The sequence below is a fragment of the Tetranychus urticae genome, chromosome 2 (genome assembly GCF_039701765.1).
Source record: "Tetranychus urticae isolate SD_2017Ah chromosome 2, NJAU_TeUrti_SD_1.0, whole genome shotgun sequence".
Classification (NCBI taxonomy): Eukaryota; Metazoa; Arthropoda; class Arachnida; order Trombidiformes; family Tetranychidae; genus Tetranychus; species Tetranychus urticae.
Window position 1 is genome coordinate 24,477,182 of NC_142959.1, and position 25,154 is coordinate 24,502,335.

At 31.1% G+C, this 25,154-nt stretch overlaps 1 protein-coding gene across 1 annotated transcript; it reads left to right on the plus strand.

Moving 5' to 3' along the window:
• The first annotated feature begins 3 nt into the window (after positions 1-3).
• Positions 4-24,777, plus strand: LOC107360446 (netrin-3). Its single transcript, XM_015927108.3, has 9 exons — positions 4-380; positions 500-1,305; positions 6,394-6,533; positions 13,462-13,650; positions 14,327-14,476; positions 14,886-14,951; positions 15,007-15,081; positions 20,820-21,008; positions 23,214-24,777. Exons 1-9 carry the CDS (start codon positions 219-221, stop codon positions 23,351-23,353), a joined length of 1,917 nt encoding a protein of 638 aa, XP_015782594.2. The 5' UTR covers positions 4-218; the 3' UTR covers positions 23,354-24,777.
• The last annotated feature ends 377 nt before the right edge of the window (positions 24,778-25,154 follow it).

The following is a 25,154-nucleotide window of genomic DNA, read 5'->3' on the forward strand; positions in this document are numbered from 1 at the left end:
TCTTCTTTCTGCCATTCTGAGGTTGGAAAAGTGATAATAAAACATTGTACGCTTCTCATTGCAAGTTACAGTCAACAGAAGCATTGTTTGTTTTCGCGTTTAAATTGTTTCTCTCTTTCTCTAACTCTTTCTTTTTTATCAATCTTGAGCAATTTTCTTACCATTGATCAGTTTTCATGCGTTCACTTGATTAGTTCAACTTTTTTGCTTGCATCAAAATGAAAAGCCAGCCAATCAAACAATCAATCGGATTAATTTTTCTTTTCCATCTTTTTCACATTTCTGGTTCGGCCATAACCGAACCATGCTACGATGAACTTGGCCATCCTATTCGATGTATACCCGACTTTGTGAATGCCGCTTTCGGTAAAGAAGTAAAGGTGAGTAATTTTTCCAATAATTGATTCATTTTTATTTAGTTAAAGTTTCTGTGCAATTTGAAAAGACTGAAGAAAAAAGGTGAAAATTTATTCCAATATAAATTCATTTACCAATTTAGGCATTGAGTGATTCAAATACTGATCAAAGTCATCCATTGGCATATTTAACTGACCTTCACAATCCAACCAATACAACTTGCTGGATCTCGGACTCGTTTACCGATCCAACGGAAAACATTTCAATAACCCTGAGTTTGGGTAAAAAGTACGAGTTGACCTATGTTAGTTTACAGTTTTGCTCTCAAAAACCCGATTCAATGGTAATCATGAAGTCGACCGATTTCGGTGAAACCTGGCAACCCTTTCAATACTATTCCTCGGATTGTCAAAAGGTCTACCATAGAGCGGCCAAATCAATGGTGACAAAAGCCAATGAACAAGAGCCACTTTGCCTGGAGTCACTGACTGACTCTCAACCGGGTGGTCGAGTAGCCTTCTCAACCCTAGAGGGTCGACCTTCAGCTTATGATTTTGACAACAGTCCCGTGCTTCAGGATTGGGTTACTGCAACCGATATAAGGATTATATTTAATCGAGTCAATGGACACACTGTTTCACCTTTGCTCAACTTTGACTCTACCGATGAGGATGACGAGGATGACACTGAGAGTGACAATAAACTGTCACTTCCATCTATGCCCAATGAGCCCAGTAAAAACAGCAACAATGCAAACACCAATGTCAACACCAATGGCAATGTGAAAGGGTCAACACCGTTTCCATTGTTGAACATTTTCGATCCATTTACTAATGAAACTGATTTATCCAACATGTTGATGGCTCACAAGCCGGAAGACAGTTTTTACTATGCAGTCTCTGACCTCGCAGTTGGTGGACGATGCAAATGCAATGGACATGCATCAAGGTAAGACAGAGTTAATGATAAAAGCCCCAAAATCTCCCTCACATACAAGCCTTTCCATGATCCACTTTACCATGATCATCATTGAAATTGCGTCCAAACTGGAAAAGTTCAACTGTTTCCTTGCAATACGAAATTGCAATGTAAACATGATCAACTCCAAGTGAATCTCAACAATATTTAACTTGTTTCACATTGTTACTCTATCGTCATCATGTGCAACATTATTTTCCCAGAAAAAAAAGAAACTCTATTTTTTGATGGCTTAATCTGTTCATCATGAACAATTCATAAGCCTGGCTAGGAAAAAAAAGTGTGCAAACAACTCATAAAAGTTGATGGAGAGAAGTACAAAAAGAAAAGAGAAAAACCACGAAAAAAACAAAATAAACCTCTAAACCGTATTTACCTGCATTTACTGTGTTCAACTTGTCTAAAAATTTGAAAGTCACCAGCTCAAGATGAAGATGAAGATAATAATGTTAATCATAATCATGATAATTGCGTAGCTTTTTTCTTCCGTAATTAATTTGATGATAACAATGTTTTCAAAACATAACAAGAAACACAAAGTAAAGAGAAAAAAAACTTTCTACTTGTTACCTTTACAAATACCAAGTAACAGAAGAAAACATTTTTACCTTTACTTTTTTTTTGTTTTTACCTTCTCTCTCTCAAAGCTCACAGAGTAAAGGAAAAAGGTTAAAGGTTACAGTTAATTGTGTTTCAAATCATGTTTAAAACAGATAATAACATGTTTGCCTAAATTGGTTCCACACCCTCACAAGGTAAAGCAACTCCCTCATCCCATCTTCATCCTCATCATCTTTTACATGAAATGCATTGGCATTTGAAAGGTCATCAAGTGACTGGCTAACCATTAGTTTCAGTTTGTGCTACAGATTAGACTTGACTGGGTCAGAAAAGGGAAGCTCAATGGTGACCCAAAACTTTGTACAGAAGAACCTTCGAAGTGGAAAAAACAACAAAATCTTTTTACCCTTATTCATCTTAAATGTTTCTCCTCTTCATCTCAATCTCATTTTATCCTCATCCTTACTCCATCTTATTGTCACGTATTTTGCATTTTTGTATCAACTTGATGCTCTTTTCTTTTATCTTTGATATTGATTGATGTGAAACTTTTTTTTGCACTTCTTATACAGTTGATTGTACAGGTTCAATATTGAGCTCAATCTAGTTGTCAATGATGACTAAAGGTTGAAGTTTTTTTGCTTCTTCTTCTCTCAGATTACATGAAAATTTCACAGGGAATGAATTACATGTGATACATCATTGAAGAGCTAAATTGTTTACCAACATTGAAAAGTATCAGGAGAAGCTATTGTTTTGCAAAGAATACACAAAAAAAAGTGAATAAACAAGTGTTTGCAATTTCAGGTAAAAACCTTTAGAAACTAGAAATTGTATAATAAATAATAAAATAATGCATTAAACGTAATTGCGTGAATGAATTTTTTACCTAAAAGTGAATGGAGAATCTGGAAAAAAAAGTTTAGTTTAGCAAAAAAAGTAAATGCATTAAATGATACTTTTAATGAAACAATTTAATATTTTTTTCCTCTTTTCTTGTGTGAATTGTTAATAAGATTTGACCACACACAATGCATAAAACTGACCATTCCTTGAGGCTATTAAAATTAAAAACATTTTTCAGAGAAAAAAGAAGATGAAGAAGAAAAAGAGAAAAATGAACATTTTCTGCTTTTCTCACCTTTTTCTATTCCTCTTTACTCTTGTTTATTCTGATCATATTAATAGCCGTAAGTCATGAGAAATGTTTCAATTGATGAGAGATGAATAATCCAATGAACCTGGAAAACCTTGTTTCCTGTGATACTTTACTAATCATTGTTGGTTTCAAATTTACACAGAATATCATTTATTAACATTTATTACGCTTCTCAGGTTTGACCCAATTCCGAGATTTCCAATGATTTATTTATTCTCAGTCTCATTCAGGTCATCTTGACCATTCCAAATTTACCTTGAATTTTCCAAAACAAGAGAAAAAATCGAATCGAAATTTGAAACAAATTGAAACAGAAGAGGAAAAAGTTTCAAAACTTCAAGATGATGTTCAATCGAAAAATCGAAAATTCAGAATTTCGAAAAAATCGAAGACATTTGACTTTTGTAATTTTCTCATTTCGGTGTTCATCAAAATTTTGACTTCTTCGAAGTTTTTGATTTCACTTTTTGTGGCAAAAAAATTTCTTGACTCACTTTTGATCATTTGAAGTTTTCGCCAATTTAGTGGTTCGCATTCATGTCGAGTCAATCTCAGTTCAGGTAATTGTTACTTTGTTACAGGATTGACCAGAGAAAGGTTAAGATGAAGTTTTTTCCTGTCCCTTGAGTGTAATGTTGTTATCCTTTTGGTTGACCAGCAAGCTGCTCTTTTCATGTGCTTCATCTTACTCATCATCTTACTCTTTACCCTTCATTATCATCAGTTTCAACCTATCTTTTCATGAGTCATTGAGAAGTAAAAGTAACTAGTAAAAGAAAGGAAAGAAGATGAAAAGGGCCAGAAATCTTAATCAGAATAATCAGAATTGATTTCCACTGAGAAAATGATCTCATTCTCTTATCCTTCAATCTTCATCTTAACCTCATCTTCAGAGATTTTTGTTTTACAATTGAAGAAGAAGAAGAAGGTTAATCCAATTTTGTTGGGTGAAATATGAGATGAGGTTTAACTGTTTAACTGATCATCATCATTCATTCAAACTATCCGTTGATGTGTTAAACATCAGTCTCATTTTACGTTGAAGCAAAATTAGATGAAGAGAGAAGAGAAGAAGAGAAAAGATGAAAATAAATAGACACAGATGATGATAAGAAAAAGGTAAAAAGCATAAGCCTTTTCAATTGATCGACTAGAACTGATACTGAATCGTGTTAACATTTATAATAATAAATAATTGTAATAATATTCTTCTTCATCTTCACCTTCACAGAAGTCCAACAAATAATCTTTTTCATTCTTCTCCTCACTATTGACCTTCTCTCCATTTCTTCATCTTTGACCCTCGGTCATTGTAATATTATTGGTTTGCCGAGTTTCATCAAAACCAGTAATAATACAAAGTGTTTGGTACAAAAGCCAAAAGTGTAGCTTCAATTGTAATTCATATTACTATTTGACAGAAGCAAAGAGATGAAAAAAAGGACTTCAATCACATTAAACTTTTACCTTTGTTTGTTTGCGTTTATTAATGCATATCCATCCATTTGCATATTCAACTTATCAAAGAGTAAAAATACTTCTCTTCTCTGGAAAACCCCTTTTCTTTTTCTTTTTTTCAATAAAATGTTCTATTCTTTCGATTAACTGTTTACTTGGAAAAGTAGAGATCATTTTATGATATTAGTTTCAATATCATCTTTTTCCAGTCAATTATTCATTCATATTCCATTGCACTCTTTTATCATGAGTTTGGTTGAATGTTGAATATTTATTGGCAAAACAAGCCATTATCAATCAACTGGCTACAATCAATCAAATGGTCAACCATATTATTGGGTTGAACAATGATTAATGTCCGCTTTAAATGCTCTTTGAATAATTTAGATACTGGATTGAGTCTTTACTCCGGGTTCATTAATTGTTAAACAAAGTTGGGTGGGACGTTGGCTTTCAACTTGCATCAAATGTCCTGTTTCATCAGATGAAAATTCATCAAAATTCTTTGTATTCCATGTGATTCAATGCAAAGTGGTATTATTGCAATATTAATAAGAATGCAAAATAACTCTGTGATCAACCTAAAGCTTTGAATTGCGATTTTCAACTTTTCACATTTTGTCAATTTTGAGTCTAACGTTATTAGGATGAAACCAAACTTAGCAGTCGGATCGACCAAAATTTTATCAACTTTTGTTTGAGTTTTACTTTTCAATCCAATGTAAGATGAAACGAAATTGAATTTAGTCGATAAAGTCAATTGACTCATGTTTTTACTCAAGAAGAGCAGACTTTTGTTTCGATCCTGTGATTTGAGGAAAAATTTCAAAACTCAATAATGGATTGAAGACTGAGACTAAAGTTTTCTGATTCTTGACATGATAAATATTCAAATTTTGTGGACCAGACTTTTAAGTAATTCAATTTTGAAATGTTTTTGCTCTCAACTTTGGTCATTTAAGTTAAAACTTGTGAAGTTTTAATGACTCCAGAGTCAAGTCTCTAAAAGTGTTTAACTTGAGTAACTGTACATTTTGATTTCATTGCAAAAGCATTTATTTCGTCCATGAATGAATGATGATACGAATGCATCTTGAATGAAACCTCGAAAGGGTTGATTAAAGAGGAAATTCAAGAATGACTTACTGCTTACCTTTAAACCTAATAAAGTCGAGTTACTCATTGAGTGGTAAAAGCTTGCAAGCGTAAAAAGAAAAGTTAAATTGGAGAAACAAAAGTCAATATTTATTTTTCAATATTTAAATTGAACAGAATGGGAAGTTTTCTTAATGAACAGTAATCAATAATGAAAGAGCCAAAAGCTATTAAATTGTTTACCTTTGTGTATGGAAATGATAATTAGCGCAATCGACTTGCAAAAAATACGAACAAAGTAACAAATTAAAAAGCTTATCAGGAGGTCAATATGATTTACGAGTTAACCCAAGACCAAAGAAAAGCTCATTTCCAATGTTAATATTAAATAAATCATCAAAAAGTTTGGATTGATTGACAATTTGTTAAATTATTGTTGCAATTGTTTTCCCATTTTGAAGGCGCAATAAATTAGCAGCAATGCAAGTGTTCAAGTGTGTCAATCTTGGAGCCAGTTGAGGCGCAATTTCACAGCATGTTATGGATTAAAAGACTGACCATTGAAAATGGACAATAAAGTGGAACTAGTGAAAGTGGCAAAAATTAATTTTACTCTATTCACTCTGGTAATGAAGAGAAGAGAGATTTGGAGAAATATTATTTTTCGGTGGAAAAAAGGTTGAACCAAATAATGGTCAATGTCCACTTTTGATTGGTGATTGTTTATTGGTTTTTTTGTGTTAACCTTTTTCTTCTTCTTCTGTTCCTCTCTTGACCCAACTTAGGTGCGTCACCAACCGAGAAGGTCAACTTACCTGTGATTGTAAACACAACACAGCAGGACGTGATTGTGAGAAATGCAAACCATTTCATTTTGATGTTCCCTGGGCTCGAGCCACAGCCCAAGATGCTCATGAATGTAAACGTAAGTTCAACTATTTACCTTTCAATTCGTGCTTCAAGGATTTCCCTTTACAACAGTTTTTTGCACCTTTTTTATTCATCATCACCGTTTCATCAACATTATCATCCTCTTGAAACTTCCCTCTTTACCTTCAAATTTTATCCAACCATTGGCCAGTTGTAACTCATTTTTGACCGTTGTTTCTCTCTCTCTCTCTACATCAGTTTCCTCTTTTCACCTCTATTCATCACTTTCAACTGACCTTTTATAAACAGTAATGCAAACAATTGCAACAGTTAACCATTAAGAGTAAAAACAGAAATCTTGAGAAACCAATGAATCTACAAAAGTTTCAAACAAAAACAAACCTTTTACCTTAACCTGAGGTTGTGAGTCTCCAATGTTCAATCAATCTAACAGCAAATATTTACAAGTCTGATCAACTTGCGATTTCTGATCAATTTCACACTTTTTTCCTTCGATTTTTCTCTCAATTTTCAAATGCTTATCATCGATATGAGATATTCAATTTGGTTACAATGTTAAGATATTTTTCAACAGAAAAGGTAAAAACACTTTTTCAAAAAGTCAGACTTAGCCTCAAGTCATTTATTACAGTCATTTATCAGCAGGCTTAATGATTTCAGGTTAAAGACACAAAAATACTTGTCGAGCTTTTCTGGTGTTTCCATTGTCCATTCAAGATGACTGTTTTATTATTCAATTTAGGCGAATCTTAATCAACAATTCAATCAACTCTGTTAATCTTTTCTGGATTAACTTGGATTAATGGTTAAATCTCTCATTGGATTGTTACCTTTTAAGGAGATTCTCTGAGCCCGATTACTGATTTGAATAATTAGTCGTTACTTGATTAGTTTGGTGTTAAGCTTTACATGATTGGGTTGAATAGAGTGAATGAGTGAATTGAGAAAAGATGAAAAACATGAACATTTTACACTCAATGAGATTAACAATCCTGATTAACAATTTCCTCTAATTGGCACTTAATCAATCATAATTTGATTGACAACTTTAGTTTACACCTCTTCATGATCAACAAGAAAAAAAGTGTCGGTAACCTTTTTTTGCTTCTCATAAACTCGTTGATAACTCATGAAACTGAAAAGATGGAAAACAAAAACTCAACTCATTTGGCAAATCAAATTGTTGCTATTAATAGATTTTAATCAGTTTCCAATGGAAGAAAATAATTGATTTCATTCTTCAATTCAATGTCAGGGTTGATCAACTTATGAAAATATTCAATTTCAATCATTTCCATGTTTTCAGCTAATTGATTGTCAAGAAGGCAATGAATCGCAATTTTTTGGGTTTTCAAGTTTTTCATTTTTTCGGTTTTTGTTTTCATTTAGTTTTGTTTGTAATTTTAATTTATTTTTAGCTAATTGTTTCTTTTAACCATTTTGTTAATTATTGTTGATGAATCGGAATTTTGATTGGAAAGCAATTCATTATTATTGTTGTGGAAACATAATTTCAGATTAGTTGCTTTTTGTTCCTGTCTTGTTGGTGTCTTTCATCTCAAATGTCTTGATTTCAATCAATTGCGTTTTAATCAACAAATTGTGACCATTAAATAATCATTATAGCTTCTTATTCAATTGAGAATGAAATTTGATCGCCTTTGTTATCTGAAACGATTTGAATAAATGAAATGTGAGACGATGATTAAGACTGGCTGAACAGTTAAATAGCGTAAAAGCTCAATTTCAGATTTGAAAAGTAATCTTTTGTAACTTATTTTTTTCTGTTCATCCAAGAGGTTTTTATACCAAATTTGCTTTATTTATTTTTAAATTTCTTGCAATTTCTAAATTCAATTGTTTGATTATTTAATTATTTCCTTTGATTATCCATGACAATTGAACCTCGCGCCTTGTAAATTTATTCAAACCGCAAGGTTACACTTTGCTCCTTTCACTTATCACATGATCTACTTTTGGTGGGAAATTGTTAACGTCTGTTAAATTATGCAATTAGAATTGTCTTCTTCAATTGTATTTTTGTTTAATTACTATTTTCTATCAATTTCAAATTTCTGTTGATTCTGTCTAAAGTATTATTCAGTGATTTACGATCAAAGTTAGTGTTTATTAATTGTGCCTATGCAAGGTTGATGTGTTACTGTTCACCTTATGCTTTAATCTTTCAATATTGAATTGCGTCGTTAACATGGCTCATCCACATGGCAGTTTGATTTAATAATTGTCTCGAGATGACACATTAAATTGTGTTGACAGTTTCAACTGGTTGTTGTTACTATTAATATTTAACCTTTATCTTCATCACCATCATCATCCGTTTCCATAATCATCACAATTTAATGGCTGCACCTGATGAAATCGATATGCCCAAGAGGAAAGTAAGGAAGAAAAATAAAATGGAGAAAATTTTTCAAAATCTCAAGTAAAAGCTAATCATTTTTGGTTCAGACGTTTAGTTAGTTACCGGTTACAGTTATCTTTTTAATGGTAATTTTCAAGCAATCAAGCAAAGATGCCAATAATCGATAATTGTTATAAATCTAAGGACAAGAGTGTCCACTTCTTGTTATCAACTTAGCAGCCGTTCAAAATCGTTATTTTGTTTATTATCACCATAACTCATCATGGTAGTTTTCATCATCATCAAATGATGAATAACAGGGACTAAGTTGAAAGTTACAGATAAAAAGATGACCAGTTTTGATATTCAGTTGAAGGTAAATCAGGTTAATGGAAGGTTAAAAGCAAGGAAAAAATGGAGAATCTCGCCTGTCTCAGTTATTTGTTAACAATTCACAATTACAAGTTACGTGTTGATTTGATCAGTGGGAAGCTTCATAGGTTTCTCAACAAGCCTCTGGCACCCATTTAACTTCACCTTTGGTAATCTGTCAAAACTTTGAGATAAAGCTTTGGACCTCTTCCAAGGTGGTCAAACCTATTCCTTGCATCGTTGCTTCACTACTTTTTTTCCAACTTCAAGACCGCCGTCTCCTTTTAAAGTCTAGTGATACTTATCTTCTTAACGGTTCGAGAGTGCTCAGGTTAAATAGATTTAACTTGATTGTGAACGACTGACTGGACCAAAAAAGGGTCAAAATTCATTGGACAATATTTACAAATTGATGGAAACCATTTGAATTTGGATGGTTCACTGACCATGAGTGAATAGATCTCATTTGACTAGCCAAATTCAACTATTGAAAGAAATTTGTCCTCTTTTATCGAAATGGCCCATCAAATGTCTAATTGTCCGGTTACCATTATCAAGTTAATCTTTACACAAGCCAACTTTAATTCATTAATTATTCAACGGTTCACACACATGAATTGGTTCACCAATTAGCTAACAATATCAAATATCTCAAGTGAACTTTATTGGAACCCAAAGTGATTCCATTTGATAACTATTTGAAGATTAGAACCAAAATTCAATTACAATCAATGGTAAAGTTGAACAATAAGTTAACCAATATAACAGCTTAATTAGATTAACCCATGGATTGGAGCAGCATTTATAAATTTGTGGTTTTCATCAAGTAAAGGAAAGTCAACCTCATCTTTCCTTATTAATTAACTTTCTGAGTCTAACATCAACATGATTAATTACTAATTTTCATCTTTTACAAAACTCTCAGGTTTTTGGTAACTAAATTTACCTTCAATCCAACCTCTATAATCTCACCAGTAACACCAAGGCTGATAACAATAGTAACCATGATTCTTGAACTTTAACTCAAAAAGCTAATTCCATTGTCCAATAATGCATGGAAAAATGGAAAAATGTTTTTATTTGTTTTATCATATTTCATGATTATCATCACTCCTACATGAGATTAGACTACTTAAAAAATATTAATAACAGTTGGGCTTGGATCCTTTACAACAACCTTATAACCATGAGAATCGGATAATTGTTGTTAAAACAACCATTTTTTCATATCAAAATAAGTGTTTATTTCATATGATAATTGGTCAATTTTGAGGCCAGTTAATTGTTTATTAACTGTTTGTAATTTCTATATTTATGTTTCCATATTAAGCAAAAAACATAATCTTGAACTTGAAAATTTCCTCCGTTAGGTTCATTGTCAATGGAAATGCCGTGAAATTAAATTGCCTTGAAGGTATCAAATTGAAAAGTTGGTTAAACATTATTGATATTTGAGTTTCTAGTTGAAACTAATTTCTAGTTGAATTGCGATAGGAAATTAGTGTTGACTATTTATCATTCTTAATGATTATAATTGCACGATTTTAGTAAAAAAATACACCAAATTCATGATAATCAATGTAATACCTTAACATTGAGAGGGGAAATTAATTTGAGAAGAGCAAATGTAATCACAGATTAATCAAGTTTAGTAATTAAAGAAAAGGTGTGTTTAAATGCGATTATAAGACAACATTAAAATTGACCAAATATTTGCAATTTAAGGTGAAAAGAACAGAAAAATTTGTCATTTAGTTTACTGAAAATGAATGTGAAATGCAAATAAAGGAATCTCGTTTCAAATGATTCATTAATAATAGAAATGAAGCGTCCAATGAACTGACCAATAAGCCAATATCAATATCATTTAAGGTCAACATGTTTGCCTTTAGCCGTTGGTAAAAGCTGGCAAATAAAAGAGGAAGAAAACGGACAAATAAAATAAAACAAAAAAAGCTGAAAAAATCGCCTTCGCAAATATTAGAGTAAATATAAGGTTGCTTTCCAGTTTGATGGATGACCAACTTATCCTGGCTTTTTAATAACATGCCAAATTGACCCCCAAATTTGTGCTCAACATTGTGATTTAAGGTTCCAAACTGTATAATAATAGTAAAGCACAGATTCGCCTCCATTAGAACAAGTTGTGTTTTTTGAGAAAAGAAAATTTGACCTGTCAGGGACTTAAGCCTCTATCATCTTCATCCCCATCCTCTTCATCATCATCAACACCAATTCAAATTAATCTCTTCCTCTTCATCTTCCACCCACATTAAACTCAAAGCTTTATATTGAAAAAACATAAAACATGAATCAATGAAACGACTTGAAAATCAAACTATTTTCACTAATCAAACCCGATAAATCAGATTAAAAATTAACATTTCATCCGGTTTACAAGTTTTCATCAATTCATCAAAACGAAAGTGAAAGCAAACTCTCAATAAAAGTGATTAAAATTTCAAAAAAATTTCTTAAAAATCGAATCATTTCCATGAAAATTCATTACTAAATCATATTCAGACTTCCAACAATTATGACAATGATTAGAAACACTAAATTGTATTGATCTTTCATTTTAGTTTCTTTTAATTTCTGCTCATTTCAATTTGAAATTTTTCTGTTGAAAACATGAAACATGAAAATCGAAAAAAATAGATCGAAACTTGAAATCGATGAATAAACGCATTAATTGATCGCTCAACAATGAACTTTCAAACTCAATCCAATTTGATTGAGTAAACATTATTGTCCATTTTAAGCCTTTTTTATCCTTTCAAGTTTGACCAAAAAACTTCATTTAATTCAATACTTTTACCATTGAAACAGAGGTTACTTTGGCGAAGATGGAAAAAAGGAAAAAAATCATTTCAGGTTTTACTATTTTCATCATCTTTTCCGTCTTCATCATCATCATCTTTTTTCACTCTTCTGACAGTTTGTTATAATAAATTGATTCAACCTTAACAAGAAACTTATTTTCACTTTTATTTTCACTCTAACTTTGTTATATCTTTTACTTTGGACCGTTTTTTTGGTCTCAGAAAAAAGGCATTATTGGTTTATTATTGATTATGCCAGAAAAGTCACATTTTATTTGAGCTTTAAAGTTTCAAGTGAACAAACAAATGCATGGGATTCAATGCTATCAAACATTCCTTGCCAATTGCCTTTTTCCGTGTCCATCAAATGCCTCTGATTAGTATCTTTTGTTTTGTGCCAAAAGTTTAACCCAAATCCAAACCTCAACCAAACTCTTATTGACATCATTTTTGACAAAAATATCTCATCACGAAAGCATAAATATTGAGCATTAATAATGACAAAAGGTTCAACAAAAGATCACTTTTCTGACAACTTCATCAATTGACAGGTTTATTTAGCTTGTTGCGTGATTCACATTCATTATCAACTTGTTTTTTTGCCTCAAATTTTGGCTCATTTTTTGATGAAATAATTAACTCGTTTTTTGCTCAATATTTGAAAAAAAACATTTTCTCACTTTTCGTCTTTACTCGACATTTCTGTAAACATGGAGTTTACACTCCCAATGATTAAATATTGTGATAAATGATTGTTGAAACTCGAGTTTTACCTTTTTCAAAATTTACTTTTCGCTTTCAATTTTTTGCTACATTTTTCACACTCGAAATGTTTGAGTAAAATTAATGTTCTAATCAAATTGAAAGTATCTTTTACTCTTCTATCAATTGCCATTGTTGATGTTCAATTTTCACTCCATGATTATGATTAAATGGTTAAGTGAAAAGAAGCAGAAAAGGTTGTATTAAAATATCTCTCGAGACTCTTTTTTTCAGAATTTTTCCCTTTACTCGAATTTCCTTTGAAATTTCCTTTTTGCTGGCTGAAAATTTATTAATTATACATTTTTATGCATATTTTTTGGTGCTTTACCTTTTTTTCGAAGGCATCTTTAAGGTTCGACTTTGCCTTTTCAAGATTACATTTCTTAGAGCAAAATGCTTTGTAAGTTGATTTTGTGTTCACTTGATTAATGGATGGATGATAATGTTTATAAAATGTTGAGCAAAATCATGTTTATTAATTGCATTACTTGCACAATTTAATGGGATTTTATTACTTGATGTTATTAAAAGCCTTTTTTCATGGTTGGCAAAGTGATAATGTTATTACAATTTATTCATCTTGAAATTTTCAGTTTGATTGATCATTATTTTCATGAAACTTTTTGCTTCTTTTCTTTCAGCTTGCAATTGTAATCTTCATGCTCGAAGATGTCGTTTCAATATGGAATTGTACAAATTGTCGGGTCGCAAGTCGGGTGGAGTTTGCCTCAAGTGTCGACACAACACGGCAGGTCGTCACTGCCACTATTGTCGGGAAGGCTATTATCGTGATTCAACCAAACCAATCACTCATCGAAAGGCTTGTAAACGTAAGTAACTCAATTGTTTGAGAAAATTTTCTTGAGAAAAACTTTTTGAGAGGAAAATCGATGAGCCTTTTTTGACACTAGTTTGTACGATTTCGATTTGAAGTTCATTTGGCTCTGAATTTTTTCATCTAAGGTTAAGGTTTTCATGAATTTCAAATTTTCGTGATTCTTCAAGTTGAACTTGAAATTTAAAGTTTCATATTTGCTCAATAATTTGATAAATGAGGAGCATCTTGAATTTGAGAAAATGAAATTTCGAGTTTTACTTTTTCTCATTTTTGTAGGAAATTTTTAAGCTTTCAGCAAAGATGATAAAAAATATCGTTTATCATGAAAAATGAACTGATCGAATGATGCATAAATTTTGCAATGTTTTTTCGTGTTTTTTTTATTGTCAGTTACATACTCGATTTATCTTCGTTTTTCCCTGTTTTTTTCTGTCCATTGTTACATGTTTTCCTTCATCAATAATGATGATCATATTTTCTGAATCATCATGTCAGATAATCTTTTCATCATTACATAATAAGTTATAAGCTATGATTTAATGAGAATCAAAAGACGAGAAAATGAACAAATGGTGAACATTTCCTTTCGAAATGAATCACGGCCTATTCAAGAATAATGAATAATGATTAACCCTTTTTCCTTGTATTTGCTTTGTCCTCTCATGAAGCTTGTGAATGTCATCCTGTCGGTGCTTCAGGGCGAACCTGTAACCAAACAACTGGACAGTGTCCATGTAAAGATGGTGTTACTGGTGTTACTTGTAATCGATGTGCCAAAGGTTACCAACAAAGTCGATCAACTGTGGCTCCGTGTGTTCGTAAGTGTTTCCCATTTAAGCAACATAAGTATAAAAATGAAAGTGAAAAGTATTCCGTTTCAATCCATTTGATTGGAGCATTTCGATAACTGATATTCAATTTATCCTTTCATGTTCAGGGTAAAAACAATTTTCTTTCATTTCCATTTGCCTTAATGAAAGGACGAGGTAAACTTGAATGAATTTGTTACCTTTACAAATGTACAACTGAAAGTGTTTCACTTGCCTGAACAGCATAATAATGATACATAATAGGAAATATTGGTTTTATTGGGAAAAGAAACAAATTCAATTGCAAATCAATTTCCATTTACTCAGTTACAGTTGCTCAATTATTTTCAGTCTTTTTTTTTCTTCTTTTCTCTTTTCATGATGATAATGAATTTACTCTTTGTTTACACCCTTTCAGGAGTCCCAATGAATAACATGGTTCCAGTTGCATCGGCATATGAAGTCAGCAAACAACAAGAAACGAGTAAGTTGCTGCTTTGGTTTAAAGCGAGCAAAAGTTAATTTTCATTTTTCTTTAGCTTCAGATAATTGTGATGACTGTCGAGATGAAGTTAACCAGTTAAGTCTAAGAAAATATTGCAGAAGGGATTTTGGTAAGTTTTACCTTTTCTCATTTCTCAAAATCTCACAACTGGTCAGAGTTAATCCGTTCATCCTGGACATGAAAAAGCAAGGAATGAAGATAATATCCCTTATAAAATAGAAACACAGAAAGCATAAAAACATTAGTAAAGATGGAATGACTCAAGGATTGATGTTATTTCAAGTCGAACCAGAAATTTTCAAGATTAATGTAATATCGATTCAAGTTGTTACCATGTGAGAAACCGAAGATCGACTGATGAACGGTCAACTTGAAATATGAAAGAATCTCAATTAATCATTAAAAAGGCGAAATAAAACTCGACACCAGTTTCATGATTGGAACAGTGAATGAATCTCTGAGAGTTTTGATGCGAAATATGCAACATTTTTCTTGCATTTTTTCATTCTTTCTCATTCTTCATCATATCTTCATTTCTTGTCCTGTTCATTGGAAAATCGGGAAAATTCTGAACAGTTCATAATAATTTACTTCGAGTGATTGTCACAATATTTTTACATTTCTATATCAACTTTGGAAATGGCAGTTTCCAGTAAAAGTTGCAAAAATAGTTTATGAATTTGTAAGTGTAAAGGGTTTACTTTAAAGACAGTTTTGTTAACATGAATGATTCTGTAAATGATGGAAATCTAAATTCCATTGGATAATTCCAGGAGTTTATTCATACGTAATCATGTTTATTAAGGTGTTTATTTGAGTGTTTATTTCCTCCTTTTTTGTTCTTCCACTGATAAACTCTATTCTCTAAGAATTTCAAGAATCTCATCTTCATCTGGGAACAGGCTCATTCTATCATCACAATCTTAATAATATCACTTATTTATCATGGAAAGAAGAACAAATTTTTCGATAGAAAAATTTGCTTTTCAATTGCCTTTTCAATGTTTACCTTTCCTTTCCTCCTCACCTTTCCATCATTATCATCATGTTTTCACCCTTCATCTTCACCAAATTGTTAACTTAATTTAGTTGAAATAATTTGTTCCATTGAAAGGAACATTTTTTCACTGTAAACAGTTTCTCTTTACCGTTGCTCAAAGCAAACTAATATTATTGAATATCAGGGAGGAAAAAAATGCTTCCACAAGCTGAAAAATTGTTGAAATGAATTTAATAATATAATCATTCATCAGGCAACATTTTGTTCATTTTATTTCCAACAGAAGGAGAAGCAAATTAACATTTTATTCACTTCACCTTTAATATTAACCTATCATGATAATCAGAAAGAAAAGGGAAAAAACAATTTTTGATTGAAATTCAATTGAACACTAATTGCTCCAAAGAACTGAACTGAAAACTTAAAAAGTTGAAAACAAATGAAAACTGAAACAGAACTAAAAAAATTTCCATTTTCTTGAAAACTCAAAAATTGATGGAAAGCTTGAGTTTAAATTAAAACGATTCTGGAAAAGAGTAAAATTTTGGATTCTTTTTTGTTCTTTCAATTTCTTTAACTATTGCTAGTACTCCATCTTGATCAACATTCTGATCCTTCTTCACTTCACCCTGATTCTGCCCTGCTTCATCTTCCATGTCAATCTTGCAACCTTTGTTTATCTGTTTATTCACCTAAACAGCAATTCTTAATGGACTAAACTATCAAATGGGTTTCATTGTCAATAGATGCTTTCACTGATATTAAACTGCAACACCGTCATCAACCAAATATGCCTAAAAGCACATTCCTTGAGAGCAAAACAGGGAATGGAAATGATGATAGGAATAAGGAACAGAATCAGGAAAACAAACAACTTTCTTCTTCTTTTCTTTCGTTTTTTCTCTCTTCCATTTTGGCCAAATTACCATGTAAATATGAAAGAGTAACAAGTTCAATAATGGACAGATTTTTTTCTGCTTCTTCTTTTGGTTAATATGGAAAATTTAGTCACTGTGAATGAAAGATATTAAAACCATTAACTTGTGCTTGCTTGATTGTAATTCATGATGGCAAACTTGGTGAACCTTTTTGTTTATCTAGAGAAGCGAAAAAATCCCGGCGAGATTTGAAATTCTCAATGGAAATGAGATTGAATCTCATCATTTCTCACCTGCCAATTTTTGCTTCATTTATCCATTTACATTCAACTGTGTTTTGCCTAAAAAAAGGCGCTTTTATCTGATGAAACATTTGAAAATTTAACCAAAAGAGTAACAGATTACATGATAAAAAAAGTAAATTGAAGAAAGATTATCATGAAAGAACAATTGTGCAAATGAAAAAACGGTTACATTGCGATAATTTCATTTTACTGAGTGAAACTTTTCAGCAAAAACTAGTTTTGTTAACATCAACTGTTGGCCAATGTTGAAGGTATCACAGTTTAAATCAGTACTGATTGCATCAGGTTTCACAATAATAGCTCAACTCTATGATTCAAGTTTACTCAGTTCAACTCTCTGAAATGTGTGTTTAAAATGTTATTTACACTTGCATCGAAGTAACTCTACCGAAATTATCGCAATTGCAATCGAAGATTCCAAATCAAATCAATTTTGAATGACAATAAATAACTCGAAATGACTCAGATCAACATTAAACTTGAACCACTTTTTAAATCTTTGTTGGTCATCAGTTAGAATCCTATCAAGTTTGAATATAAATTCATGAACAGCAAAGTAGATAGAATCGGAAAAGAATCAACTTCGATTGAAAAAGCAAGACTTTTGGAAACCGATCAGTGAGGTTCGTCATATCAATACTCAGTAATTTTGAGACTCGAATTTCCTTCAATTTCAATTTACATTCGTTTTCAGCTTAAATCTTTTATTCGTTTTTCAATATCTTTGTTTTAATATTGCTTTGAATTTTTCAGTTACTTTTCTGTTTACTATAAAAGATAAACCGAAATTCAATTTTTTAAGCTTAAACTTCTTCTCTTCCCAATTCAATGGTAGATCAAGTTTGAGTTTGATAATCTGAACAAACTTTGCTTTTGTGATTCTGTGAGATTGACTTTTATTCCTGTTTATTGTTAGTTTAAATTAAATATTTTTTCAGAACCAAATTTAGTCCTGAATGTTGAACATGAGATTGTGATTCGAGAAATGCAATTTTTGCATAACTCAATAATGGTCGAGAGTACAAGTCTAGACTGATGTTTCTGTTAACATGACTAAATATTTAAATTTTTTGAATATTTTTTCTCTTTTTTTATTGATTCTTTTCCCTTTAAAATGGTTTCATATTTTGATGATATTATCATATTTTTCACTCCCAGCAAAGCCTGACACATAAAAAGTTTAGTGGTTTTGATAGTTTAAAGTGTAATACCAACAATAATCCTGTCAACAAACTCACCATAATAATTTACATTGTAAAATAGCAATTTTTTGCCTTTTCTTGTTCAATATGCAAAGTGTTTGAGTAACGTTTAAAATCATTAAAATTATCATTAATTTTTCCTCTTTTAACGATCACACTTTTTGAGCAAATGTCAGGCAAAATGACTTGATTGTAGTTAAGGTTAACTAGTGTGAAATGTTTAATCAGATGAAAATGGAGAGATAATAAGAGAGAAAACCGGACAAAAAGTGTTCTTCACTTGAGATTTTCAACATTAAGTTTATCAAGATAAATGTTTTCCATCTGATTTCATGTGGCAAGTGTTAAATGGTAATGATAACAAAGTTTACCTTAAACCTGTTCAGGGAAGACGATAACACCTTGCAATGAATTAATAATGATAAATAAGGTAGCAATTAGTTTGCGATTGAATGCTGAATGCTGTTTGGTGTTTGTTTGATTGTAACTAATCTTGTTTCCCATTAACCTTGTTTAACCATTGAAAATATAAACTTGTCACTTGATTTATTGTAATCATTTCAACATTATCTCGATGGGAATCATTTTATCACCATTTATTGCTCTTCATGAAACTCAATCAACAGCTCATCTTCAACTCCTTCAGCCTCATCCTACTCAGTTCCATAGCTTGAATTTTTAAGGCAACCTTAATGATTCAGATAATTGAGTCAATTTGAGCTTCAATTGAAACTTAATCTCAAGGTTCGAGTTAATTGATTGAGATCCATTTCGATTGATTAACTCTAATTTACATTCTTTAATTATTTTGTTTCTAAATTGAAAATCATTTGCCTTTTTATATTTACTTATGGTAATTGAGAAGAGCGTTTTTTATGCAAATGATTAGTTAACATATTTAATAGTGATGATGACAATTTACATTGAATAACATTGGACTGACATTTATTTTTCAAGAGATGAGATTGGTAAAGTTAATTGATGTTATTATCATTTAAGAGGTGGCAAAATCATTAGTTTAATATTAAGTTAGATCTGGTTAAAGAGCAAATTATGATCAACTTAATGACAGTTTTTTGGGCCTTTAATAATTACACCTTTTCATGATTTCATATTATCAGTAAGTAAAACCTGATTTCCTTCAACATTTCCATTTCCATTCCCAGTTGTAAATTTCCTGTTAACCTTTTTCTTTCCTACTTTACCATTAGCAGAGTTTCATTGGAAATGAATTTGGTTAGGAATGGGTTGAAACTCTGTTGATACTTTGATTAATTCATTGATTAATCAATTGATACCTGCAAGTTTGGTAAAACAAAACTAATGCAATCAAAGTTAATATTTAACCAATTTAAATTCAAATGGAGGCTTGGGAATCGAGTTGATTGGCGTTGTTCACTTTCAATGTTGGTTCAAATGCTTCCATTGTTTCAGTTTCACATTGAAATCACAATTCAACTTAAGATGTCAATTAAAGCAAACCTTTGAGTCAATTTACGACAAGCATTGACCGAAAATGAAAGGTTTCTGGAAATTCCTGGTTTGATCAATCGATTGAAATTCGACTAAGATTTTCGATTCTATTTAAACAAAATTAGATTTAATTTTGAGCTTGTAATTTCAATTTTACAACAATTGCTGAGAAAATCAAGTCTCAAGAAAATAACAAAAAACGAGATTCTGATTTTTTATGTCAGTTGATAAACTTTTATGGTAAACTCGAACAACTCAGTTTCAAGTTTATCCTTTCACTTTTCCTTATTCTCAGTATTTCTTTTCATCATTTCCAAACATTACATTGTTGCTTTTTCTTACTCATCCTTCGTATCTTCATCGTCATTATCATCATTATCATCGCCGTAAAACCTGATTTTATTTTGCTTCTTTTCCTTCTTGTTCTTTCCCTCATCACCACTTCCTATCATCATCATGCCAATGGTTTTTTTTCTTGCCTCAATATTTTCTTCTCCTCCTCCTCATCCCCATCATTAACATCATCTTTGTCTACCTTTAATGTTCAACTTTTACAATTTTGTGTGTTGCCTTCTTTTGTTGTTGTTAACAGCAAACAAACTGATGAGACAAAATATGTTGTCCTCAATGAAGACAAATCATTGGCAATCTCAGTCCATTTTCATCATTCTTTCACCTTTTATCATTCTCAGGATGAAGATAAAAGTTTCAACAAACTATACACATTAAACTGTGAATGATGTTTCTCGATAAACAATGACATTGAATAATATGCTCTAAGCTAAAGATGAACAAGGTAGCAAAATAAGTGGCAAAAGATGAAGATGAGTCTGAGGAAGATAATTCAATGGTAAACAGAAGATGAAACTTTATCTTGTTCAAAATGTGACAAAACAAAACACGAAAAAAAACGAAGTAAAATAAATAAGTAAAATAAGCAAAGAACTCATTTTATCTGCTTTTTTCCCTCTTCCCTTCACATGGAATAGCAATTGAAGCTAATGTCGTCTCCAGGGAAACTATTGGAGACTGGATTCGATTTACAATACAAATAATCGAGATTTATAAGCACACAGTGACAAAGTTAAGACGAGGTTCGGAATCGCTTTGGGTTCCTTTGGCTGATCTTGCCTGTAAATGTCCCAAGATCAAGATCAAGGAAAACTACATCATTATTGGTAAGTTTTGTTTGCATTTCATTTCCCAAAAAAACTTGTTTATTGAATAATCAAAGGCAAAATCAACATCATTAGTTTACCCTTTTTTAACCTTTGAATTACCTTTTTTTTCCCTCGCTCCTTTTTACCTTTGATTTGTCATTTTTTGTCGACTTGCTTGATGACATTAAAGGTTATTAATCGATGATTATTATGATAGTTTAAATGTTTTCTGTTGCTGATAATACATTAAATGATATTTTGCCTTCTTTGATTAGCTCAAGCCGAGTGGAAGTAAAAAATGATATTACTTTTTTTTGTCTGTCTTTGGTTGTTGGGTTTTGTATTGAAAAAGTGGAGGAAGTGAGATGGAGGATGAGGAGTGATGAAGAGTTGGTTGTGAATGGTGAAAAAAAGAGTTTGCCTGAATGGTTATTGAAGCAAAATGATGATTATGATGATTGTGATGATGGTGATGGTGAAAGTGCAACTGTTTACATGGTTGTCAAATAATGTCAACAAGCTTTTTCATTGGATTGGTTAATTTATTTTTATTTCTTGTCCCAATCATAATCTTGATCATGACTTGTTGTATGTTTAAATGAATAACCTTCAATGGGCAACTGATTCATGAGTCTTCAAGCTTTGCTCAGTGTTGGAACATACAAGGATCAGTTGGAAATTATTGACCAAAGACTAAAAACTAGACTTGTGATTTTTTTCATTAAGGATTTGCTGATTGATCTTGAGGAACATTTAAAATAGCAATTTTCTAATGCTCAGCCAAACTCGAGATTTTCAGTTGAACTTTAAGATTCTTTATAAGAAAAGCTAAGATTTTTTCAAAAAATTAAAAAATGATTCGAACATAAATCGATGCAAAAAGTCTCTAAATCAGTTTATCGACTTGTTTGGTGTTGAGGATATGAGCAATCCATAGAATCGATATTCAAGTCAATCTGATTTTTTCTCGAATTTGTTATTTAAATTTATTGAAATCAATTCAAACATGAAAACAACAGCAATGAGAACATGGATTTTCACTGAAATGATTAGTTGGTTAACATTTAAAACAAACTTTTAGTTAAAGACATTAACTGTTGAATCACTTGCATTTTCATCCAAGAGCCTTTTTAGACTTGAACATTCACTGAAAATTTCAACCGATTCCAATAAATTTGAATTGATTAGGTTCTAATAAACATTTCATCTGAATAACAATTAAAATGAACATTAGCATTGCTAATTGTGTCTAACTGTTGACATTTCAAATGATCATTTGATTTCAACTTGAGTCTCCAGCTTTTTTTGTAAATCAATGTGAGTATTGAATTGTGCTTAAAAGTGATTAGATTGGTTTCTGTCTATTGATTAGAGTTTATTAGATTTAGCCTTTGGTAATTAGTTTAGGATGTTGATGAAGTTCAGATGCTCAATGTTGAACCTTTTAATGTTAATTTTTATCAAATTATGACACAAACATGTTAAATTGATTATGATTTTGCTTTTGCTGCAATAAATGTTATTCATTTGGTGAGACAAATTAAAATCTTGATTTTGCTTTTCTTTTTTCCTCGTCTTTTCCTCGGATTTGATTAAGATTAACATGTTAGAGGTTATTTGATTATTGAAATGGCAATGGCAGTTACAATATTTTTACCAATCATTCAGTTGAATAATCAGTCAATTTGAGTCATTTTCATGTTTTTCCTGCTCTTCTGTATTCATCACCAGCAATGCCTTTGCACACATTATAATGATTATTGGTGATCTCATTGTTAGACTTAAAAGGTGTCATTTTTGTTTGAACATGTGATTAATGGTAATTCAAAGTGTAAATTAGATTTAAGGTTGATTAAACAGGCAAAATGTAGATCAGAAACCATTTGATTGACTGCATCACAATTTGAATGTGTTACAGGCAAAAATCAGAAAACTGTGAATCCAATTTCAACAGACAAACTTTACTTCACCATTTTGCTATTTACATTTTATTACTGATCGTGATTATTGATAGTGAAAGAAGCATTAAAAATCAAATAAATTACCATTCAATAATCATTATTAAAACATTGTGTCAATATTGTCAAATTGGGTTAGTCCAATTAAAGGTCATCACAACCAGATTTAACCTAAATGCCTTCATTTTAAGTCAATGCCTTTGTTTTTGGTAACTCCGAGTGTTTATTAATTTCTGGTGTTATTTTTTATTCTAATTGTTTACAGGAATTGAAGAGCGAGAAGCTGAACCTCGAGGATTAATTGCTGATAGACAGTCGTTAGTTGTTGAATGGTCAGAGGAATGGGATCGAAAGATTCGTCGATATCAGCGTAAACAGCGAAGCGGAATTTGCTCTGAAGATTAAACCCATTTTAAAGTGAAACATTGAAACTCTGCAAGACAATTAATATATTAACTATTGATTAAATTAAGAGAGAATATTGTATTTAAACGAAAATGGAATGCTGATTATGGATTAACAGTTAAAAGCGCGAGTCACAATTGAAGGCAACAATTAGTCAACATACAATGTGATCCAACTTACAAGACTACTTATTACGAAGACTTATTATGATGGTTAATCAATGATTTTAACAAAATTGAATTCAAGCCAAAAGGGTGACAAGATGACTTCAAATTGGGTCGACTATTGATGACTTTTTCATTGACAACGCTTGTGGATTGAACCAGAATTTTCATCATTTTTTTTCTATTTCTCATTTCCATTTCTTGCTTTTTGCTTTTTTCACCTTGTTCTTGGTTCTTTAATCATAACTGAAACCATAATGATGAAATTGGTGAAATGATTTGGTTAAATGTAAAATGCAACAATCACACAATCAACCATCATTATACATATTAAATATCAAAAGTGAATCTCTTTACAAGCTCACATGGGTAACATTGAAAAACATGGAAATCATTAATGTTTATTCATTTCTGATTCTCGTTTAATCCTCTTCTAATATAATAAACAAGGATTGAAATAATTTACGTAAAGAGATGACATTTGGTTGATTATATTAATTGTGAGAAGTAACTGTTTGCTGGTGAAATTTTGAATCAACTAGATTCTTTGTTATTTTGATGAATGTTCAACAGTTAATCTCTACATTAGATTAATCAATTATTTACCATTAAATGGATTACACTCACATATTGGATTAATGTTAATGGTGTTGATTGTGGTGATAATCAGCGACAAGATCAAGACAGAAGCAATCAGATGATCAAATGTAATACTTGCTCAAAATCAACATATCGTTTCAATTGAAATCAAATTTGATAATTTATAGATTCTAGATTAATAGACAATTTATCTTAAATTATAACATGCACCTTCAACAATCTAATCAGCGTCTTTCTTGACCATCAACTTCAAACCTTTTTACTACAATTCATTTCACCATTTTTCGGAAAAATTTTGTTTCTTTTTTTGTGACCAACCACCGACAATTTGCTAACTTTGAAAAAAATTAAGTCTTCCATGGTATTTAATACCGATTAACTAATTCATCTTCAACCATTATGATTTTCTCACTTTCCTAATAATTAATAATCACCATCATCATGTCAACCCACCCAAAGAACACACATTGAAACATCATCATCATCAACAGAGATCTGAAAAAGTCAATTAACAAGAGGAAACTTGTCTTTCTTTTTTCTCTTTTTTTCATAACCATGATGATTAAAACAAATTGTCATCATTTCATCATTTTTTGTGTCTCTCCTCATCTTATGTACCAGTAAATATAATTAATAAACCTTCTTTTTCCTTTTCCAGAAGATATACATGACTCCCTGGATCATTACTTTTTTTCATATTTCGAGCTTGTTAATTGCCGTTGGAGCAGTGAATACAACTAAATTCATAGTCAATCAGTTGAGTAAAGCATTAAAATAGTAACAATGGTAATAATGAGGTGATGTTGATGTAGACAATTGACCAAAAAGCTTTTCCTCTTTTCCTCATATTTTCCATTCCTGTAAATTGTAAAATTACTATCCAAGATTTTGCAGGAATGCAATTTCAACTGAAATAAGCTCTTCTGAATCGTATTTTCCTGAGAGGAAACAAAATGACTCAAAACATTTTGAAACACTTTGAATTTATGGATCAAGTTTCACTTCTTATCGATGAGTTTTACATCTTTGTATCTTTT

What these genes read in the sequence shown, in the direction of transcription:
- LOC107360446 (XM_015927108.3), top strand. Translation starts at nt 219, where the DNA reads ATGAAAAGCCAGCCAATCAAACAATCAATCGGATTAATTTTTCTTTTC. An exon ending in TGCAATGGACATGCATCAAG is followed by an intron (nt 1,306 to 6,393) that starts GTAAGACAGAGT and finishes GACCCAACTTAG; the next exon opens with GTGCGTCACCAACCGAGAAG. An exon ending in ATATTGCAGAAGGGATTTTG is followed by an intron (nt 15,082 to 20,819) that starts GTAAGTTTTACC and finishes CACATGGAATAG; the next exon opens with CAATTGAAGCTAATGTCGTC.